At 35.4% G+C, this 15,252-nt stretch overlaps 2 protein-coding genes across 2 annotated transcripts in view; one reads left to right on the forward strand and one right to left on the reverse strand.

Moving 5' to 3' along the window:
* Window positions 1-6,633, reverse strand: part of LOC116025041 (protein BLISTER) — an 11,038-nt gene extending 4,405 nt beyond the window's left edge. Inside the window, exons 1-7 of the mRNA XM_031266107.1 lie at window positions 6,145-6,633; window positions 3,825-4,533; window positions 3,170-3,690; window positions 2,390-2,509; window positions 1,803-1,868; window positions 989-1,099; window positions 173-249 (exon numbers count right to left, since the gene is read on the reverse strand). Coding sequence (XP_031121967.1) covers window positions 173-249; window positions 989-1,099; window positions 1,803-1,868; window positions 2,390-2,509; window positions 3,170-3,690; window positions 3,825-4,533; window positions 6,145-6,201 — 1,661 coding nt within the window. The 5' untranslated portion in view covers window positions 6,202-6,633. The remainder of the gene's footprint in view (window positions 1-172; window positions 250-988; window positions 1,100-1,802; window positions 1,869-2,389; window positions 2,510-3,169; window positions 3,691-3,824; window positions 4,534-6,144) is intronic.
* Window positions 6,634-11,636: 5,003 nt separating this feature from the next.
* LOC116015512 lies at window positions 11,637-14,342 on the forward strand. The gene is made up of 4 exons (XM_031255608.1): window positions 11,637-12,034; window positions 13,125-13,229; window positions 13,319-13,375; window positions 13,767-14,342. Exons 1-4 carry the CDS (start codon window positions 11,720-11,722, stop codon window positions 14,094-14,096), a joined length of 807 nt encoding a protein of 268 aa, XP_031111468.1. The 5' UTR covers window positions 11,637-11,719; the 3' UTR covers window positions 14,097-14,342.
* Window positions 14,343-15,252: the final 910 nt, after the last annotated feature.

Genomic DNA, 15,252 nt, shown 5'->3' on the forward strand with positions numbered 1-15,252 from the left:
CACCAAACCCCCCCCCCCCCCTCCCCTCTCTGGGGACAGAGCCCGACCATTGAGAGAAGACCAAACCAAAAGTTGGAAACAAGTAAATGGAAGGAATGAACAAAATCAGATCAAAACAATGAAATGATAATTGAGAAATAAATACACACAGAGAGACAAGCTTTGATCATACTTGATAGAAGAAACTTCAGCTTGTGTCTTTTCCAACTCCCTCTCCAATTTAAGTTCATTAGATCTCAGTCGAAGTGCCTACAAAAGCATTAATATAACAACCCATGTTAGAGTAAGAAAAAAGAGCATTAATTACACAAGTACATATCCTATCCATACCTTAAAGAAAGAGAAAGAAGAACTAAAGAAGAAAAAAATTAATTGAAGAAATAAGCAGCGGGGGACCTCAGGTAAAAGAAAAATCAATAGATATTACAATGACAAAGTTCTAGAAATTTTATGTGTGTGCATTTGGGGCATTGGAAGTAGGACAAATAAAGGGATTAGAGAAAAGGACAAAAGTGACAATAAATACTATAATATAAATCAAAGATAGAAGTTACTAGGAGGTTAAGAAAATTCATTCTGGTCACTCAACAACACTAATGATGACTCCATGTCTAAGAACATATCAATATAAAAGAAACAGAAAAGGTGGATTGTGAATAGTGTAAAAGATAGCAAGAAGCAGGCAGTTCAATGATCATTTCAACATTCATTCTTTACTCAAATTACAAAAACACAGATTCATATGGATATGTTATCATTTTTCTGCAGAGATTGTATCTTCTTGAATGAAAATTTAATATGTACAACCAAAGTTGTTTCATAAAAATGGATAAAAATCAAATTTTTAAGAAGTGGTAACACAATAATATCACCTAAATTCCGCAGTACTTAGAATTCTATGTCAAGTAAAGGAGGCAGAGAATACTGGAACTTTCTTTGAATAGAATCATAGAATTAAATCACTGAAGTGTAGTGTAAAGACAATTACCTTCTCTTCCAAACCAATCACTTCAGATGCCAAGAGCTTCGAGCGTTCATCAGCAGCACTACATTCAAGTTGAACATTAGCATATTCCACCTTCACAGCCTCAAGTTCAGCCTGTTTACATGGTCCGAAACAGAACTGAAAAATTACACTACCTCCAGGAGGCATAAATAATAAAAAGAAAGAACACGCAGCTAGAACAAATATTACAGAATACAAGTAAAAGCTTGATTCTTGATTAAGGCAGCTGACAAGACTGACATAGGACTAAGAACTCACGATTTTCATAACATATGATAGACTCAGATATCAAGGTAATCAAAAAGGAAATATTGAAATGTGGTATACAATTAATGCACCAATTGCTAGGGCCCATGATGACGTTAATGAACTCCACAGGGTCAAATAATGAATTTTCAGACTATTAAAGTTATAATGTGAGTTTTACTATGCATTTATATGGTTTATGTTTATTTCACAGAGATGTTACACTGATTGGTTGCTTAGATATGCTTTTATAGTTTTTTTTATCTAACCTTTAACTAGTATTTATTACTTTGTACAGAATCAAGCTTTCCCAAATGCTTAAATTTGCAACTTCCTGCAGCATCATTAAATGGAAGTATATTTTGAATAGTTGTATCCATGAAATAGGCAGCTTGTAGAACAATGGCATCAGTGGACTATTGGAGCATTTCGCAATATTATATTATGTAGATAGAACAGCATACACTATCAGTCTATCACAAAGATTGAAAAGGAAAACATCACCAACACTCCATGATTAATGGAAAAAATAGAAAAGATCAAGACAAACCAGATTTGCTTTAATCTCCCCCTGTAATGCCTCCATATCAGCTTGTAGCTGATTAACAACACCTCCCTGAAAAAGGAAGTGAGAGAGCACATTTTCAAATCAAGGAACAGAACACTAAATACAACCAGGTTTTTCCAGGTTTTTCAACCATAATTAACACTTAAAGTTCTACATAAGAAAAAATGAAGTACATACAAAAAATTTATGCTCTTGTAGGAAGATTTACAAGCTTGAAAAAAATTCAGTATGTAGATATTGTGTTAATTAAATTTTGTATCATCTGGTCAAATAGGTTAGTTCTTTCACATCATCAATTCGCACTTAAATAGTAAACTAGAAAAGAGTTCAAAACAAGGCCCCCATATTGTAAATTTTTCAAACCATACGGTATTAAAAAAATGTATAAATAAAACATCTGTACACATAACTGTACTATCGAAAGTGCATAGACTGATAGGCATAACACCCCACAACACCATTAAGTATAGTCCCGCCCTCCAACAACTATATATACAAATGTGAGAAAATCATTTCACCATTATAAGTAGGCAAGTAGTTATAAGCCCATTAAAACAACATAGCCATACCTGTTGGTTATAACTATCTGTCAATGCTGAATTTTCAGCAGCTAAAGACTCCGCTAAAGCTCGTGAAGCCTCCAGAGAACGTTGCAAAGAGAATTTCTCTTGTGTTAAATCTTCTATATGCTGCATGAGAAAGAAAAAGCAAACCTAAGAATGCTTGAACATTCATCCTTTTTTTTTTTTGCATAATTGACACCAGGAGGGTATACCAAAAAGGCAGAAAACAAAATGAAATAAAAACCAGAGTCAGAACACTGTACAGCTTAGAAAATGATATACAAGTTTATGAGTGCACAGATAATCTGCTGATCAGAGAGCATTGAGTGGTATGTTCCCTTGTTCCATTATATATCATCTGTTAATGAATGCTTGAAGGTTCATCTACTGAATATAGATTATAGAATATAGGCAAACCTCAAAATAACCCAAAAATAATTGTTATTATGCTACTCTCCATCCTAAATTATTCTTGAGATATGAATAACATGACTACATACAATAAGATGAAGATCATGAACAGTCCACAAAATAGGTAATGTTAAATTTCAGAGCATGTATCATTTAAATGAAACACTTGCAAATATAAAAGATAATCTCCTGATTTGACCAACAGAAACCCTTACAAATTTTAGCTATCATGTAGCAACAAGTGACTTCAGAAGAATTTTGGTTATCAAGTTTCAATGACCAAATGCAGAATAGAGGAAAACTTCCTTTTGTTCTTTTATATTAGATAGGTTATGAAGAAGTATCTTAAGAGCAACAAAAGCATATGTATAAGACCTGTTCTAGTGCAGCAAAGTCTTCATTTTGTTTTTGCGAATAAAAATCATGGTTCGTCTCCATAGATTTTGCAACAGCATATTTAAACATGTCAGACCCATTACCAGAGACAACTGAAGAATTCATAAGGCTCTCAGAATTAGAAGATCCCAAATTGTCCAGCGGGTGAACCTTGGAACTAAATGTGTCAGTATTCACTGTTTCAATGGGAGGAGATGTAGCAGAAACAGCGGAAATGCTGATTGAATCAAGAAATGATGGGCGGGATCTCCTAGCACCAAATCCAGTTGTAGGAGGAGATACTTGTGCATAATTAGATGAACTTTGGCCATCAAAACTGAAACCACCATATGCTGAATCAGATGCCAATGGAGTTGAAGTATTGGTCATGTAAGTAGCAGAGCCACTAAACTGGTTGTACCCAGAATCAGGAACAACAGGATAATTATGTTGCAAGGCACCATCTTTTTGTCCAACTTGTGAAGAAAAATCAGTCAGGCTGGCCACAGGTGATAGGAAGTCTATCATAAAACAGAAATATGTTGTAAGATCATGTACACCAAATACAAGTAAATGAATGGTTCATATAATAGAGGAGAGAGAGAAAATGTTACAAGAGATATAGAGCAGAAATCTAAAGATAACCACTAAGTACCTTTATGCGAAGCAGACGTTAGACCACTAGCCCAGCGATCAATTAACCCTGTCTTCTCTAGCACATGAGTACTAGCAGAATTCTCTGGTGAAATATTTCCTATATAAGTATGAGAAGCACTAGAATTTACAGCTGCAAGATCCTTCGGAAAGATCTCATTGAACCTTGGTACGGTTTTGTGCAAACCATCATAATCAGAATTACTGGTAACTCTACCGCTATTTGAAAAAGGAGGCAGCAAAGTGTTGTCTGCAGAATGATCAGAAGCAATCTCAAAGGCAAAACTTCCCACATCTCTATCATTTTTACCCTTTTTTTGGGAATTATTACTATCATTTTCTGGCATTGAAAGCTTTGAAATATCATTGCCATTTAACTCTATAGCTTTAGAATGGACCTCTGAGGTGGAAAACTCAACATCATAATTATTTGCAGCAAATGTTGAACCAACACTTGCATAATTTGAAGAACCAAAGTTGGTCTTCCGCGTGATATCATTTTCCTTGAAATCATATTTTTTATCTACTCCAGAAAACTCTGAAGCAGGTGTGGCTACAACATTGGATGTGCCAGCCCCATCAGAATCTGGACGTATACGTTCAGTATCTAGAGTTTGTCTCTCTAAACCCCCATCAGATGCCTGGATTTGATTAGTTGATGTTGCCTTTTTAGCCCGATCTGCTGCTCTCTTCTTACGAAACTCCTCTAGCTGTAATGACAACAACAATGCATTAACATAATGATATGAACAATATCACACAATAGAGAATGGTTCACAACTTAAGAAAAGAATTACAAGAGGATGCAGATAATAATAGAGAGTGGGGACTCCAATGAAGTTTAACCAAGAAAGGATAACAGAAATTTAAGAACAAACACAACTGTCCAAAAAGAAATGTGAAAGCTTAAAGCAAGTGCATTCATTTATCAAATGTTAGAAGTTCTTCGAATCAACATATTCAAAATTGGCAAGCAGAGATTCAGAAACTACCACATAGAAGTCTCATCAAACAACATTAAACTTATAATAGGCAATCTGTAAACTTGTATTAATTCTCACTCCAGAGGCAAGACTTGAGAAAATGATCCACAACTAGGAATGAGATGGCTGAGCCAAGGAGCTGTGAGCTCTGATTGAATTTTGTTTGTACAGTAGGGATGAATAGATGATTGAAGATAAGGACAAACCAAGACTACTTAACTTACTGGTAACCATCTTATGATTTGTTCACCACCTTACCAAGCCTTAGAAGCCAAATAGGAAAAGAAAAAATCCTAACTCATGAAATGGTTCTTTAAACAAAGAAATGTAAATCTTTAAGCAGAAAACAGTTTGTGCTCATGCTATCTACAGTCTACAAGTTAGCATTTAATGTCTGGTTTCAAATATTATGAGTCCACATAGCACCACCTTCCAGCAGCATTCCACTTGAGTAATTCATGATCACTTAAGGGCTAAGGCTCCCCATGGATGATGGATCCACCTACACTACAGGAGTTATAAACAGCATCCTTAGCACCCACAATGAAACAGCCTAATATTTAGTGGATTCTCTTCTCTTTACCTCATGCATGAAATATAAACAATGCCAACCCTAGGAAGTTGCTAATATCTTCTTCTTTTTTTCATTATTGTTTCATGTACATCCCACTCACATATGTACCAATTCTCCACAGAATAGACCACTAGTAATCCTCATAAAGAGTTTTGATGAACAAAAGGAACTATTGATCTCCTCTTTTAAGTGGAATTTACAAACCATTAGATTTCTTTGCGCTGTCAATACACGTACTCCATATTTGATGTTGCTTATGAAGTATTTGGAAATAGGGATATAAATCTACATACAAACTCAAGTTTACTGCAATGCATATTCCAATTGCAAATTCAATACACAGAATCAAATATATGTATGACCAGTACAATAGAAGTCATTAACTTGAAAATTGAGCTGCACCACAGATCAACTTAGCAAAACTGGATAAAGCAGCATTTCCAACTAATCATCTCAAGGCAAGGGGACAATTTCTGATGCTTGATAAAAATTGTACTTGTTATATTCAAGATATAAACTATGTGTAACATGCCCACAACCGTCTTCAGCTATGAGGCATTTCAATATCAGCCATTTTTGTATTAGATGCCTATCTATCCAATAGATCAGCAAAATTTTGTTAAAATATCCAATGTCATGCACTTAGGCGCCAAAAGATGCATCAACAATAAGCAAACAAAATTTCCAACGAGTTTAAGCATAGAAGCAAAATCAAAAACAAGAAATCGAGCCCAAGAAATCCGGAATTCAAAAGAAATGCACACCTTCTTTTTCCCAGCTTCCAAATGCTCTTGCTTCCTCAGAACCTGAGCAGACGCCATTGGAACAATCGAAATATATGTTTTATCTCCAAACGCCTTTTTAAATCCTCACAAGCAAACAAACAAAAAACCCTAAAATCAAACCCCAAATTCTACCATCCGGCACAGATCAATATACATACATTCAAATCCGTATCTACACGAATACACGCATATGGTAGGATGGACAAAGAAAATGGTGAAAGAATTGCAGTTTGGGTTGGATCGGGTTTTTAGCGTGCAAAAGATTTGAACATTAAGAAGGAGAGGGATGAGAAAATCTGTAATGAAACCCCTAAATTCTGTATCGAGAAAAAGGGGACTCCGATCTGATCGGGAAGGGGAATGAATGGAAAACCTTTCTGCTCTTGTTCGTTTTTTCCGTAAATTTCAGCAGATCTCCCTCCTGCCTACTCTTTCCTCCGGTGTATTTTTTTCCGTTGGTTACCTTCTTTTCTTTCTTTTTTTTTAATTTTATTATTATTTTCGAGCAGATCTCATCTACGGCCTGTTTTGTTTTCTCTTCCCTCCTGTGCATTTTCCGTTATAGTTACCTACTTTTCTTTTGCCTTTTTATTACGTCATAAATTAGGAAAACCAAAAACAAACTGCTGGTATTTAATTTTAACAAATAAAACCGTAACCTAAGAAAACACGACGACTATAGAGTGAATTTCACTCGTTTCTAGTCACATAATGAAACAATTTGGCACAATTCAACCAACTTAATCAAATTTGACAAGTAAAATGAGACAAAAGAAATATATTTTAACTACAAAATATTAGATGTCACACATTATATAATCTCGTAAAAAACGTATTCATTATTTTATTGATAAAAGTAGAACACGTGCACAACCACCAAACTAAATGTGACATGAGTAATTGATTGAAAAATTATCAATTGTAGAATGTCTAAATAGTCCAATTATATTTTTTGTCAAGTTTTAGTGCTTTAATAATTAATATATTTTGTTTTATACAACAGAAGAAAGTACCAAAATAATTAAGTGTATAATTACAAAAAATATAAGTCAAGTAACTCCAACTAGATCATTGACATTGGCAATCAATAAGATAAACTCTTTTAGATGGTTATTCAAAAAGTTGTAAATTCAAAATGCAAGAAACACGACACGTTTTTAGTCATTATGCACATCAATTAGATTCCTTGTATATGTGTTTAATTACGAAAATCCAGTCTCTACAATTCTATAAAGCATGAATAATATAAACTCCATAATGTGACCAAAAGGTTATCAGTTCTCACCCATTAACTTTTCCTTGTATTCGTGTGGTTGCAACGATAAAGTCTGTGTCTACCTTAATTTGTCTATACCTCTTATTCCAATGCATCAAAAACCCATGATAGATCCCAAAGCTCATATGTGATGCTAGTGCTTACACTTATCCCAAAAGTTCAATTGTTTTACTCAACATATATTGATGAATTGTTTAATTTTCTATTTAGACTTTTTATCTCAATAAAATAAATATAAAATCATTAGTAACTTCACTCATAATTATCTTTTATCAATATCTAATAACTCACATGGTTCCACCTTAACTATATATGTATCTACTCAATCATCTATGAATATATAGTACTTACCTACTTACATTGATTACCACATGTATATACACCTTATATCTAGTTATACAAACATTTACACTGTAAGTATGTAACTATCTACTATACCACCACTATTTATTTACCTTAACACGCATAGCCTAGTTATTCCTACAACCACAACCACACACTAGTATTGTTAAAGTTATTTTTTTAATATGTTTTTCTATTATATGGTGATTTAAAAAACAGTAATTAAATTTGAACATCTTTTATATAGTTTTCTTTTAAAAAAATGGAAATTTACAAATTCTTTAAAAAAACTACATATTGGAGGAACACGGGTATTCAAATGTCATCCTATATTCTGATTCACAAACCCTCTACCTAAACTTACATTTAGGGGTTAACTTTCGCTTATATGTTGGGCATGTCATTCAGTTTTGTTTGCAGCTAAGCTAATTAGTTATATTCCACATTGTTATGTTAGTTTGATGCTAATTGGGCAGCCCATGCATTAGCTGAGGAGGGTGTTATTACCGATCGCTCTATTTGGAGATATTCTCCACCTTCGTATATGAACTCTTTGGTGTCATAATATATCTTTGGCTTTGTTGGCTTTCAAACAAAAACAAAAACAAACTATACATTGAAAAAAAAAAAAAGTAAAGTGCGATTTTGAATTATAATTTTATAATGAAAATAATGAAAATTTATATTTTCGCTTCCAATAACGAATTTTTAAACCCCAAAAAAAAAACATACAAAAAAGAGAAAAAAAAACAATAGACAAATTAATTAAAGAGAAAAGAAAGAAATGTACCTTGAAATATCTATTATTTTCCTCCTTTGCCCAGATGTCTTCATCATCAGCGTCATATATCATCACCACCATCTTTGACTAAGCTCTTATTATTGCCACCTTTAACATAACATATTAACACTAGCATCATCTCTGAGCAAATATAGGAGTATTTGAATTAAATAATATAATATTATAAATAAAATTGAGAAATTATGTACGTGTTAACTAAATAGTTTGCTAGATGAGTAACATGTTGCCATTGCAATATGAGCTTAACCATTATTTCATGGTAAATGAGGGTATTTAGGCTTTTGTTTTCTTTTTAGTTTGACAAAAATAAGGAGTGATAAAAATAAATAAAAAGATTTAACAGTTTTCACACATATGATTCTTTATTTTTATCTTAACTACTTTTAATTTCAATTTTAAAATATTTACATGATCAAACTCCACCGACAAATGAATAATGATGGTATGATTAATTACAAAAGTTGTTTTAAGCACTTTGTTATTACCTTTATAATTTACAAGTATGACTTTGGCAAACCATTCATCTCTTTATCTATGATCGATCTTATCTCTTAGCTTGTCCATTCCATTATTATTAAAATTGTAGATAAATTAATCACAATATTGATCTCTTTATTATTATGTAAAACAAGTCAATAATAGTGCAATTAGTTATTGATTACAATTAAATATTGTTGAATAGTACATGGAGTGATAGATATGTTTAGTTACTAACAAATGCATTCGAAACCATAAAGTATGAGGATGGTTTTTGTAAATATGACAAGCATTAAAGAAGACATTGAATTATTTGAAAAAGGTGATTAAGGGTTTGAATGTTATTTCATACTTTTAAAGTTTATGTAACTCTCATTTTTCAGTAGCAATGCAATCTTCATTGGTGTCTTTGATAGCGCCACCCTCAACCTTCCTAAAATGAATTTCAATGCAACAATATGTCCTCCTTCCTAAAATGAATTTCAATGCAACAATATGTCCTAGTTCGGGGGAGCTAGGTTAGCTTTGCAATAGTGGTGATCAATGGAGATAGGATTTTTATTGTAGCGGCTTGGAGGGATCGTTTTCAGTGTCTATGGATCATTCATTATTAGCATAAGCATTGACATGCGAAGAAGCATTGTCTTGGTTAAAAAATAAAGGTCTCGATATTGTCATTATGGAATCCGATTGAGTCAATATAGTTCAACGCATCAATCGTGCTAATTTTGATTCTTCTTATGTTGGTTTGATAGTAAAAACTTGTATTGTGTTGATTGCTATTGTTGGTAACATTTTTACAATGGATGTTAGGAGGTCGACTAACTATTTAACCCATATTCTGGCTATGAATTACAAAGGGCATATACCAACTTAAAAATAAAAAATAAAAATGGTCCGGTCACCGGAAAAAGCCCGGATCTGGTGACGAACTTATTATTTAAAAAAAATAAAATCACAGAGACGTAGGTGGGACTTGCATCTCATGTATAATACATCAGATGCAAGTCCCACTTGCGTTTGAGATCAATATTTGAGGAAAAAAAATACAAATGTATGTGGGACGTGCGTTTCCCATGTATAATAACATGAAACACATGTCCCAAACGCTCTTTTCCCATTTTAGTCAAAGTTTCAAAATCTTTTCATTTTTGTCAACAAATCTAATTTTATTTTCGTTTTAATCTTTGACCCAATAATATTAACTATGTAATTAAATAACGTTGAAAATTGACCTCGACTCCAATCCCAATATGAGCTATTACAATTTTTAAACAAATTAGACAAGTTTTTTCAAAACGGAATGAAGACAAGTAACCGGGAAAGTTAAATCACAAATGTTATATCGGAAGATGGTGATGATGTCGTGGTGAGTAACAATACCCCTTATTTATAGTGTCAGAAACCCCCCAATGGGCAAAATCAAGTGAGTTTCATACTCTAAAGGTCTTCACCCATATATATGTCCAAGTTTTACATAGCCACGTCTCACAACTTTTACCACACGCTTATATCGGCACCCACTATGTTTCTCACACATAGGGCAAATTTTGGTCATGCCTAACTAAGCATGGGCACATGTGCGATATGGTTGGTGGTAAGACTATGAGGTGCACAAGAAGCTCGTGTTGGGGCTTAATGCCTCCACGACCTTGTTGTTATCTCCGACTATGCACAACCACACCGTCACCACTCTCGACCAAGATTGGCCACATCGTATCCCGCAATAGGGCACATGGTACATGTTGGGTCCTCATATGACTCCAACGCTTCATTTCTCATTTCTTTGGTTATGCATAACCCCATCGCCACAACTCTTGACCACACATAGCCAATATCAGTTGTGCTGTAGCCAACAATAGGCCACGAGGCACATAGCGGTCCCCGCGTAGCTCCAACGCCCCCACCCCATCCTTTTTTACACCATTACCCCCTTGACTCCAACATAGCCATACTTTGACCTCAAAATATTTGCATCCCAACCACTTGGATATCAACTCATGTCTCACTTCAAATCCCATAATCTCAATATTATATCATAACCCCCTAAACTTTCCGTATCGTCCTACTTTATATCTCATCCCTCTAACATTTATATCTTAACCCCCTAAACTTTTTGACTTGTCCCACTTTACACCACAAACTTTATTTTCTTCATATCTAAGGCTCCCAAAACCTTGATCATAAGTTGCATTTATCTCTTGGACTCAATTCATTCTCATATATCTACTTCATCACTATATTAATATTAAATTCAGACCACTTTTCATCACTAACTATACATCTATAATTTCAATGCATTGTGATTTCAACTATTGAATACATTGTAGTGGAACAATTTATAATTTTAATTGAACAAATTTCAATTAAATTCATAAAAATTCATTGAAAACAACACGATTAGAGTGGATTAACAACTCTCAATAGTAACCTAGGTGGGGTCATACCGGAATTTAAACAAACTAGAGTCCTACAAAGTACAAACGCAAAAAATTTGGCGAAAAAAAAATAAAATGAAAAATACAATATTTGCCGTAACTGACATGGGAAAACGACAAATGATGCACACGCTGAAGAAGCCACACCCCCGCGCGGGGGGTGCTTTTCGGCGCGTCACTCCTTGAGGGTCTCTCACGCGACTGTCCTCCGGAGATAAAATGTTGGCGACGGAGTTAGCTCCGAAGGCGATGTGTGAAAGCAAAGGCCCAATCTTCGGCGGGGCTGAGCCGATAGATGGGGATGTGGTGGATGCAATTCAGAGCAGAGTGAAGAAGAAGAGGAAGAAGAGAAAGAAGAAAGAGGAGAGCGAAAGCGGCACTTCTTCAAATTCAATGGATCCCCTTGAGGTATTTGGCACAGACATCATGCTGATGATTCTGAGCCATCTTGACGCACGCAGCGTGGCACTATCTCTCCTTGTCTCCCGCCGCTGGAATGGAGTTGCTTCCAGCGACACCATTTGGGGCCCCAAGGTTTTCCTTCTCCACGCTTTTGCTTCATCATGTATGGATTCTTGATTTCTTTTAGTTGCTTGTTTGAGTTTTCTTGAGAATTTGGGAATTGAGTCTGTTTCGGAGTCAATAATTGTTTATAATTTCTTCAATGTATTGCAATGCGTGAAGACTTTGAGAACTGTGGTAATTTTTATAGTGAATTTTAGTTGTTTTACAACTTTCGTTGTTCTGCTCAGCTTATTTGCTTCTCTATTTGTTTTGATTTTTACATTGAGCTTGGAAATTGGGTCTGTAATACGGACTTATTTTAGAAATTGAGCGAGGAAATTGGGACTGAGTTTAATAAGGAATTTGAGAATGGGTTTGTTTAACATAGTTTCTATGTGAAAATTTTATGAATTCTATTGCTTTTCAATGATGGATTGCTTTCATCTAACCACTGGTAGCTGTGTGTTCAAGTTCATTCCTAATTCCAACTTCCAAATTCTCTAATTCACTTCATATTGTGGCAAAAGCATTGTAAACAATCTTATTTGGTTCTTTTAGAGCAGTTAATTTTTTTCCCAAGTATGAATGTACAATAGAAGGGATGAGATTTGAACCCAGACCAAAGACCTGAGAAAAGCCTCAAACCCTTTTTGTTGTCTAGCTGTTGATTTGATGGACATGTTCTTTTAGATTATTCCCAATTTCAGTGTTCTATTCATTTGAGTTGGTTACAGCTCCTAGTCTTCTATGTGGACCATTTTGTATAATTGATCTTTGCTGTGTTTCCTTAACAATGATTCAATGAATTTTAGAAATTGAACTCTCAAAGTTATGAAGAAGGGTTTTCAGATTCTTGGTAATTAGGATCCATTTGTCTCTGAATATCTTAATTCCTGTTCTCTCTCTCCCTCCTCCTGACTGGAACCCCAAACCAATCATTAGAAAGCCAGTTGTTTTGAACAGTATGCTTTTGAATGTTCCAAATGTTTTGTCTGTTAACCATATGATATAATGATAATGATGCAAGACATGTTCGTTTTTCTACTTCTAGATGCGTTTTAGTTACAGATGCAACAAAATATAACTTGTGCTACTTTCCAACATTTTTCATACTTTGTAGTGTGAGGAATTATGGCTTGGAAAAGCACATATACCTCGTATATCAAAGCTTCGGGGACTTGCAAAGTTGGCTGTTTACTCTTTGGCAGTTGTGGATGGCAAACGTGTGAGTAATAACAAACTCCCCTCCCCCCTCTCTATTTGTTCCTCTACCTGGCTACTTGCCAGTTATTAATTCAAATGTGTTCATTCCAGGCTCGAATAATGAGGGATGACCTTTGTGATCATGCTTGGGAATTTCATTTTACTGAGGTACGCTATAAGATGAAGGCATTACTATTTTCTCTTATCATTGGCCATGCATAAATTTGCTATTATTTTACAAAAAATTTAACCAAGATAGAAAACTTCGACAGATTTACAGTCCCTTTTCTTTTACTTCAGATCGATTTTTTTTTGACTTCTCCAATCTTTTCCTGTCACTAATCTCTTTATATTTCTAACACACCTACTTCTGCTATTGTTCACTGTGCCTCAGCCCTCAGCCCTCATGATAATGTCTTAATTGTCAATATTAGAGTGGACTTTTACTATTTAATCAGGTTTCTCTCCTTGTAGAGATCACTGCATTGAGGCCGGTTGCATCTAGCACATTTTCATAGGGGACCTATCTGGTTATCTGACTGAACCTCATTTCTCTCAGGCTGCTCCAGAATTTTGGCGAAATCTTGACCCATACTGGAATGGCACGGGACCTCCCTTGCGTCGCTATTTCCATCCAGATGGAAGCCAAACTGCAGATCCACATGACCAGTTATGGGGCGGCCATGAGGCCTGCTACTGTGTAGTAACAAGCTACCTGGCTAATGACAAGATAAGACAACACTATGTGAGGGTTAACAGGTGGCCCCAACTATACGTGTCAAGGAAGCTGGATTGGAGGTGGGAGATGTCCAACAAGCTATGCATCTACACCAGCATTCCTGATCCTGATAAACCGGATGGGACTGGCCCTCTATTCCCAGTTTTCTAACTGCAGTACGCCTAATCGGCTTGTTTTGTCTGTTGTAGGATAAAGGAAAGTCAAAATCTTCCTGTTTTGATGTTTGAAGTGGAAGTGTTTGTATAATGTGCTAAAGCAATGGATTCCGTGTCTGATGCTAGTTAGAATACGGAGTATTTTGCACCACTCAAGTTCCAAAACTTGATGAGTGATATAAATCATAAAGATTCAAAAATTCGAACTTGAGTTGATATCAAAATTTTGATTTGCTTCTAATTATTGTGCTTTCGTAGCTTTTAAACAATGAAGGCATCCACATTGGGCTCGTTTGGTTCGCAGAAAATATTTGAAGGGAAGTGTAAGTGAAATTCCGTAGAAAAGTAGTTACCAGGAAGATAAATTATGTTGTTTGGTTGGTGGAAAAGAAGTTGCTGGGAAAATAAATTATGTTGTTTGGTTGGATTTAAAATGGTAAGGAATAATGTGTATAAAGACCTAAAAGCCCCCTACTATTATTATTATTATTATTATTATTATTATTATAAACCTAATCCAGTGAACCACAAGCCCACAAACCATTTTATTCTTATTTCAATTTGGGCCCTATAATGAAGAAACCTAATGGTATAAACGCCGGAAATTTCCAAGTAAACAAATCAATTTCATTCTTCATTTTTCACTCATTGGTCGAAGCAGTCAGCAGTGCAAGAGAGGCAGCGGCGGCGAGGGCAAGCGGCGACTAGCGAGGCGGCGATGCGGAGGCGAAGGCAAAGGCGCGGCGATGTGGATGCGGAGGCGGAGGCGCAGAGCTGAGGCGGCGATTGGCGAGGTGAGTGCGGCTAGGCAGAGGCAGAGGCAACCGGCAGCGACCGGAGGCGGCGACTGGCGTTTGTTGTTGTGCTATCTTTGCAGTTTGCAGTTCGCAGGGCGGAAGAAAACGGGAGGAGGAAGAAGAAAATGGAAGGGCAAAATAGTCTTCCTAGGTCAATAATTGTTCCCAACAGACATGGAAAACAAAATCCGAGAGTATAGTTCAGATTTTCTTTTCCTCATTCTTGAGGAACTCATTTTCCACTGGAATACAAGTTCCACTGAACCAAACACAGGAACTGACCATTTTCCTTGATTTGAAGGAAAATCTTTTCCTTGGAAGTATACTTCCTGCGAACCAAACATAGCCTTAGAG

The sequence above is a fragment of the Ipomoea triloba genome, chromosome 1 (assembly GCF_003576645.1).
Source record: "Ipomoea triloba cultivar NCNSP0323 chromosome 1, ASM357664v1".
Taxonomy (NCBI): domain Eukaryota; kingdom Viridiplantae; phylum Streptophyta; class Magnoliopsida; order Solanales; family Convolvulaceae; genus Ipomoea; species Ipomoea triloba.

Excerpts from the sequence above, each read along its gene's own strand:
- LOC116015512 (XM_031255608.1), top strand. The coding sequence starts at position 11,720 with ATGTTGGCGACGGAGTTAGCTCCGAAGGCGATGTGTGAAAGCAAAGGC. Across the intron at positions 12,035-13,124 it reads ACACCATTTGGGGCCCCAAG|TGTGAGGAATTATGGCTTGG; the intron begins GTTTTCCTTCTC and ends CATACTTTGTAG. Across the intron at positions 13,230-13,318 it reads CAGTTGTGGATGGCAAACGT|GCTCGAATAATGAGGGATGA; the intron begins GTGAGTAATAAC and ends TGTTCATTCCAG.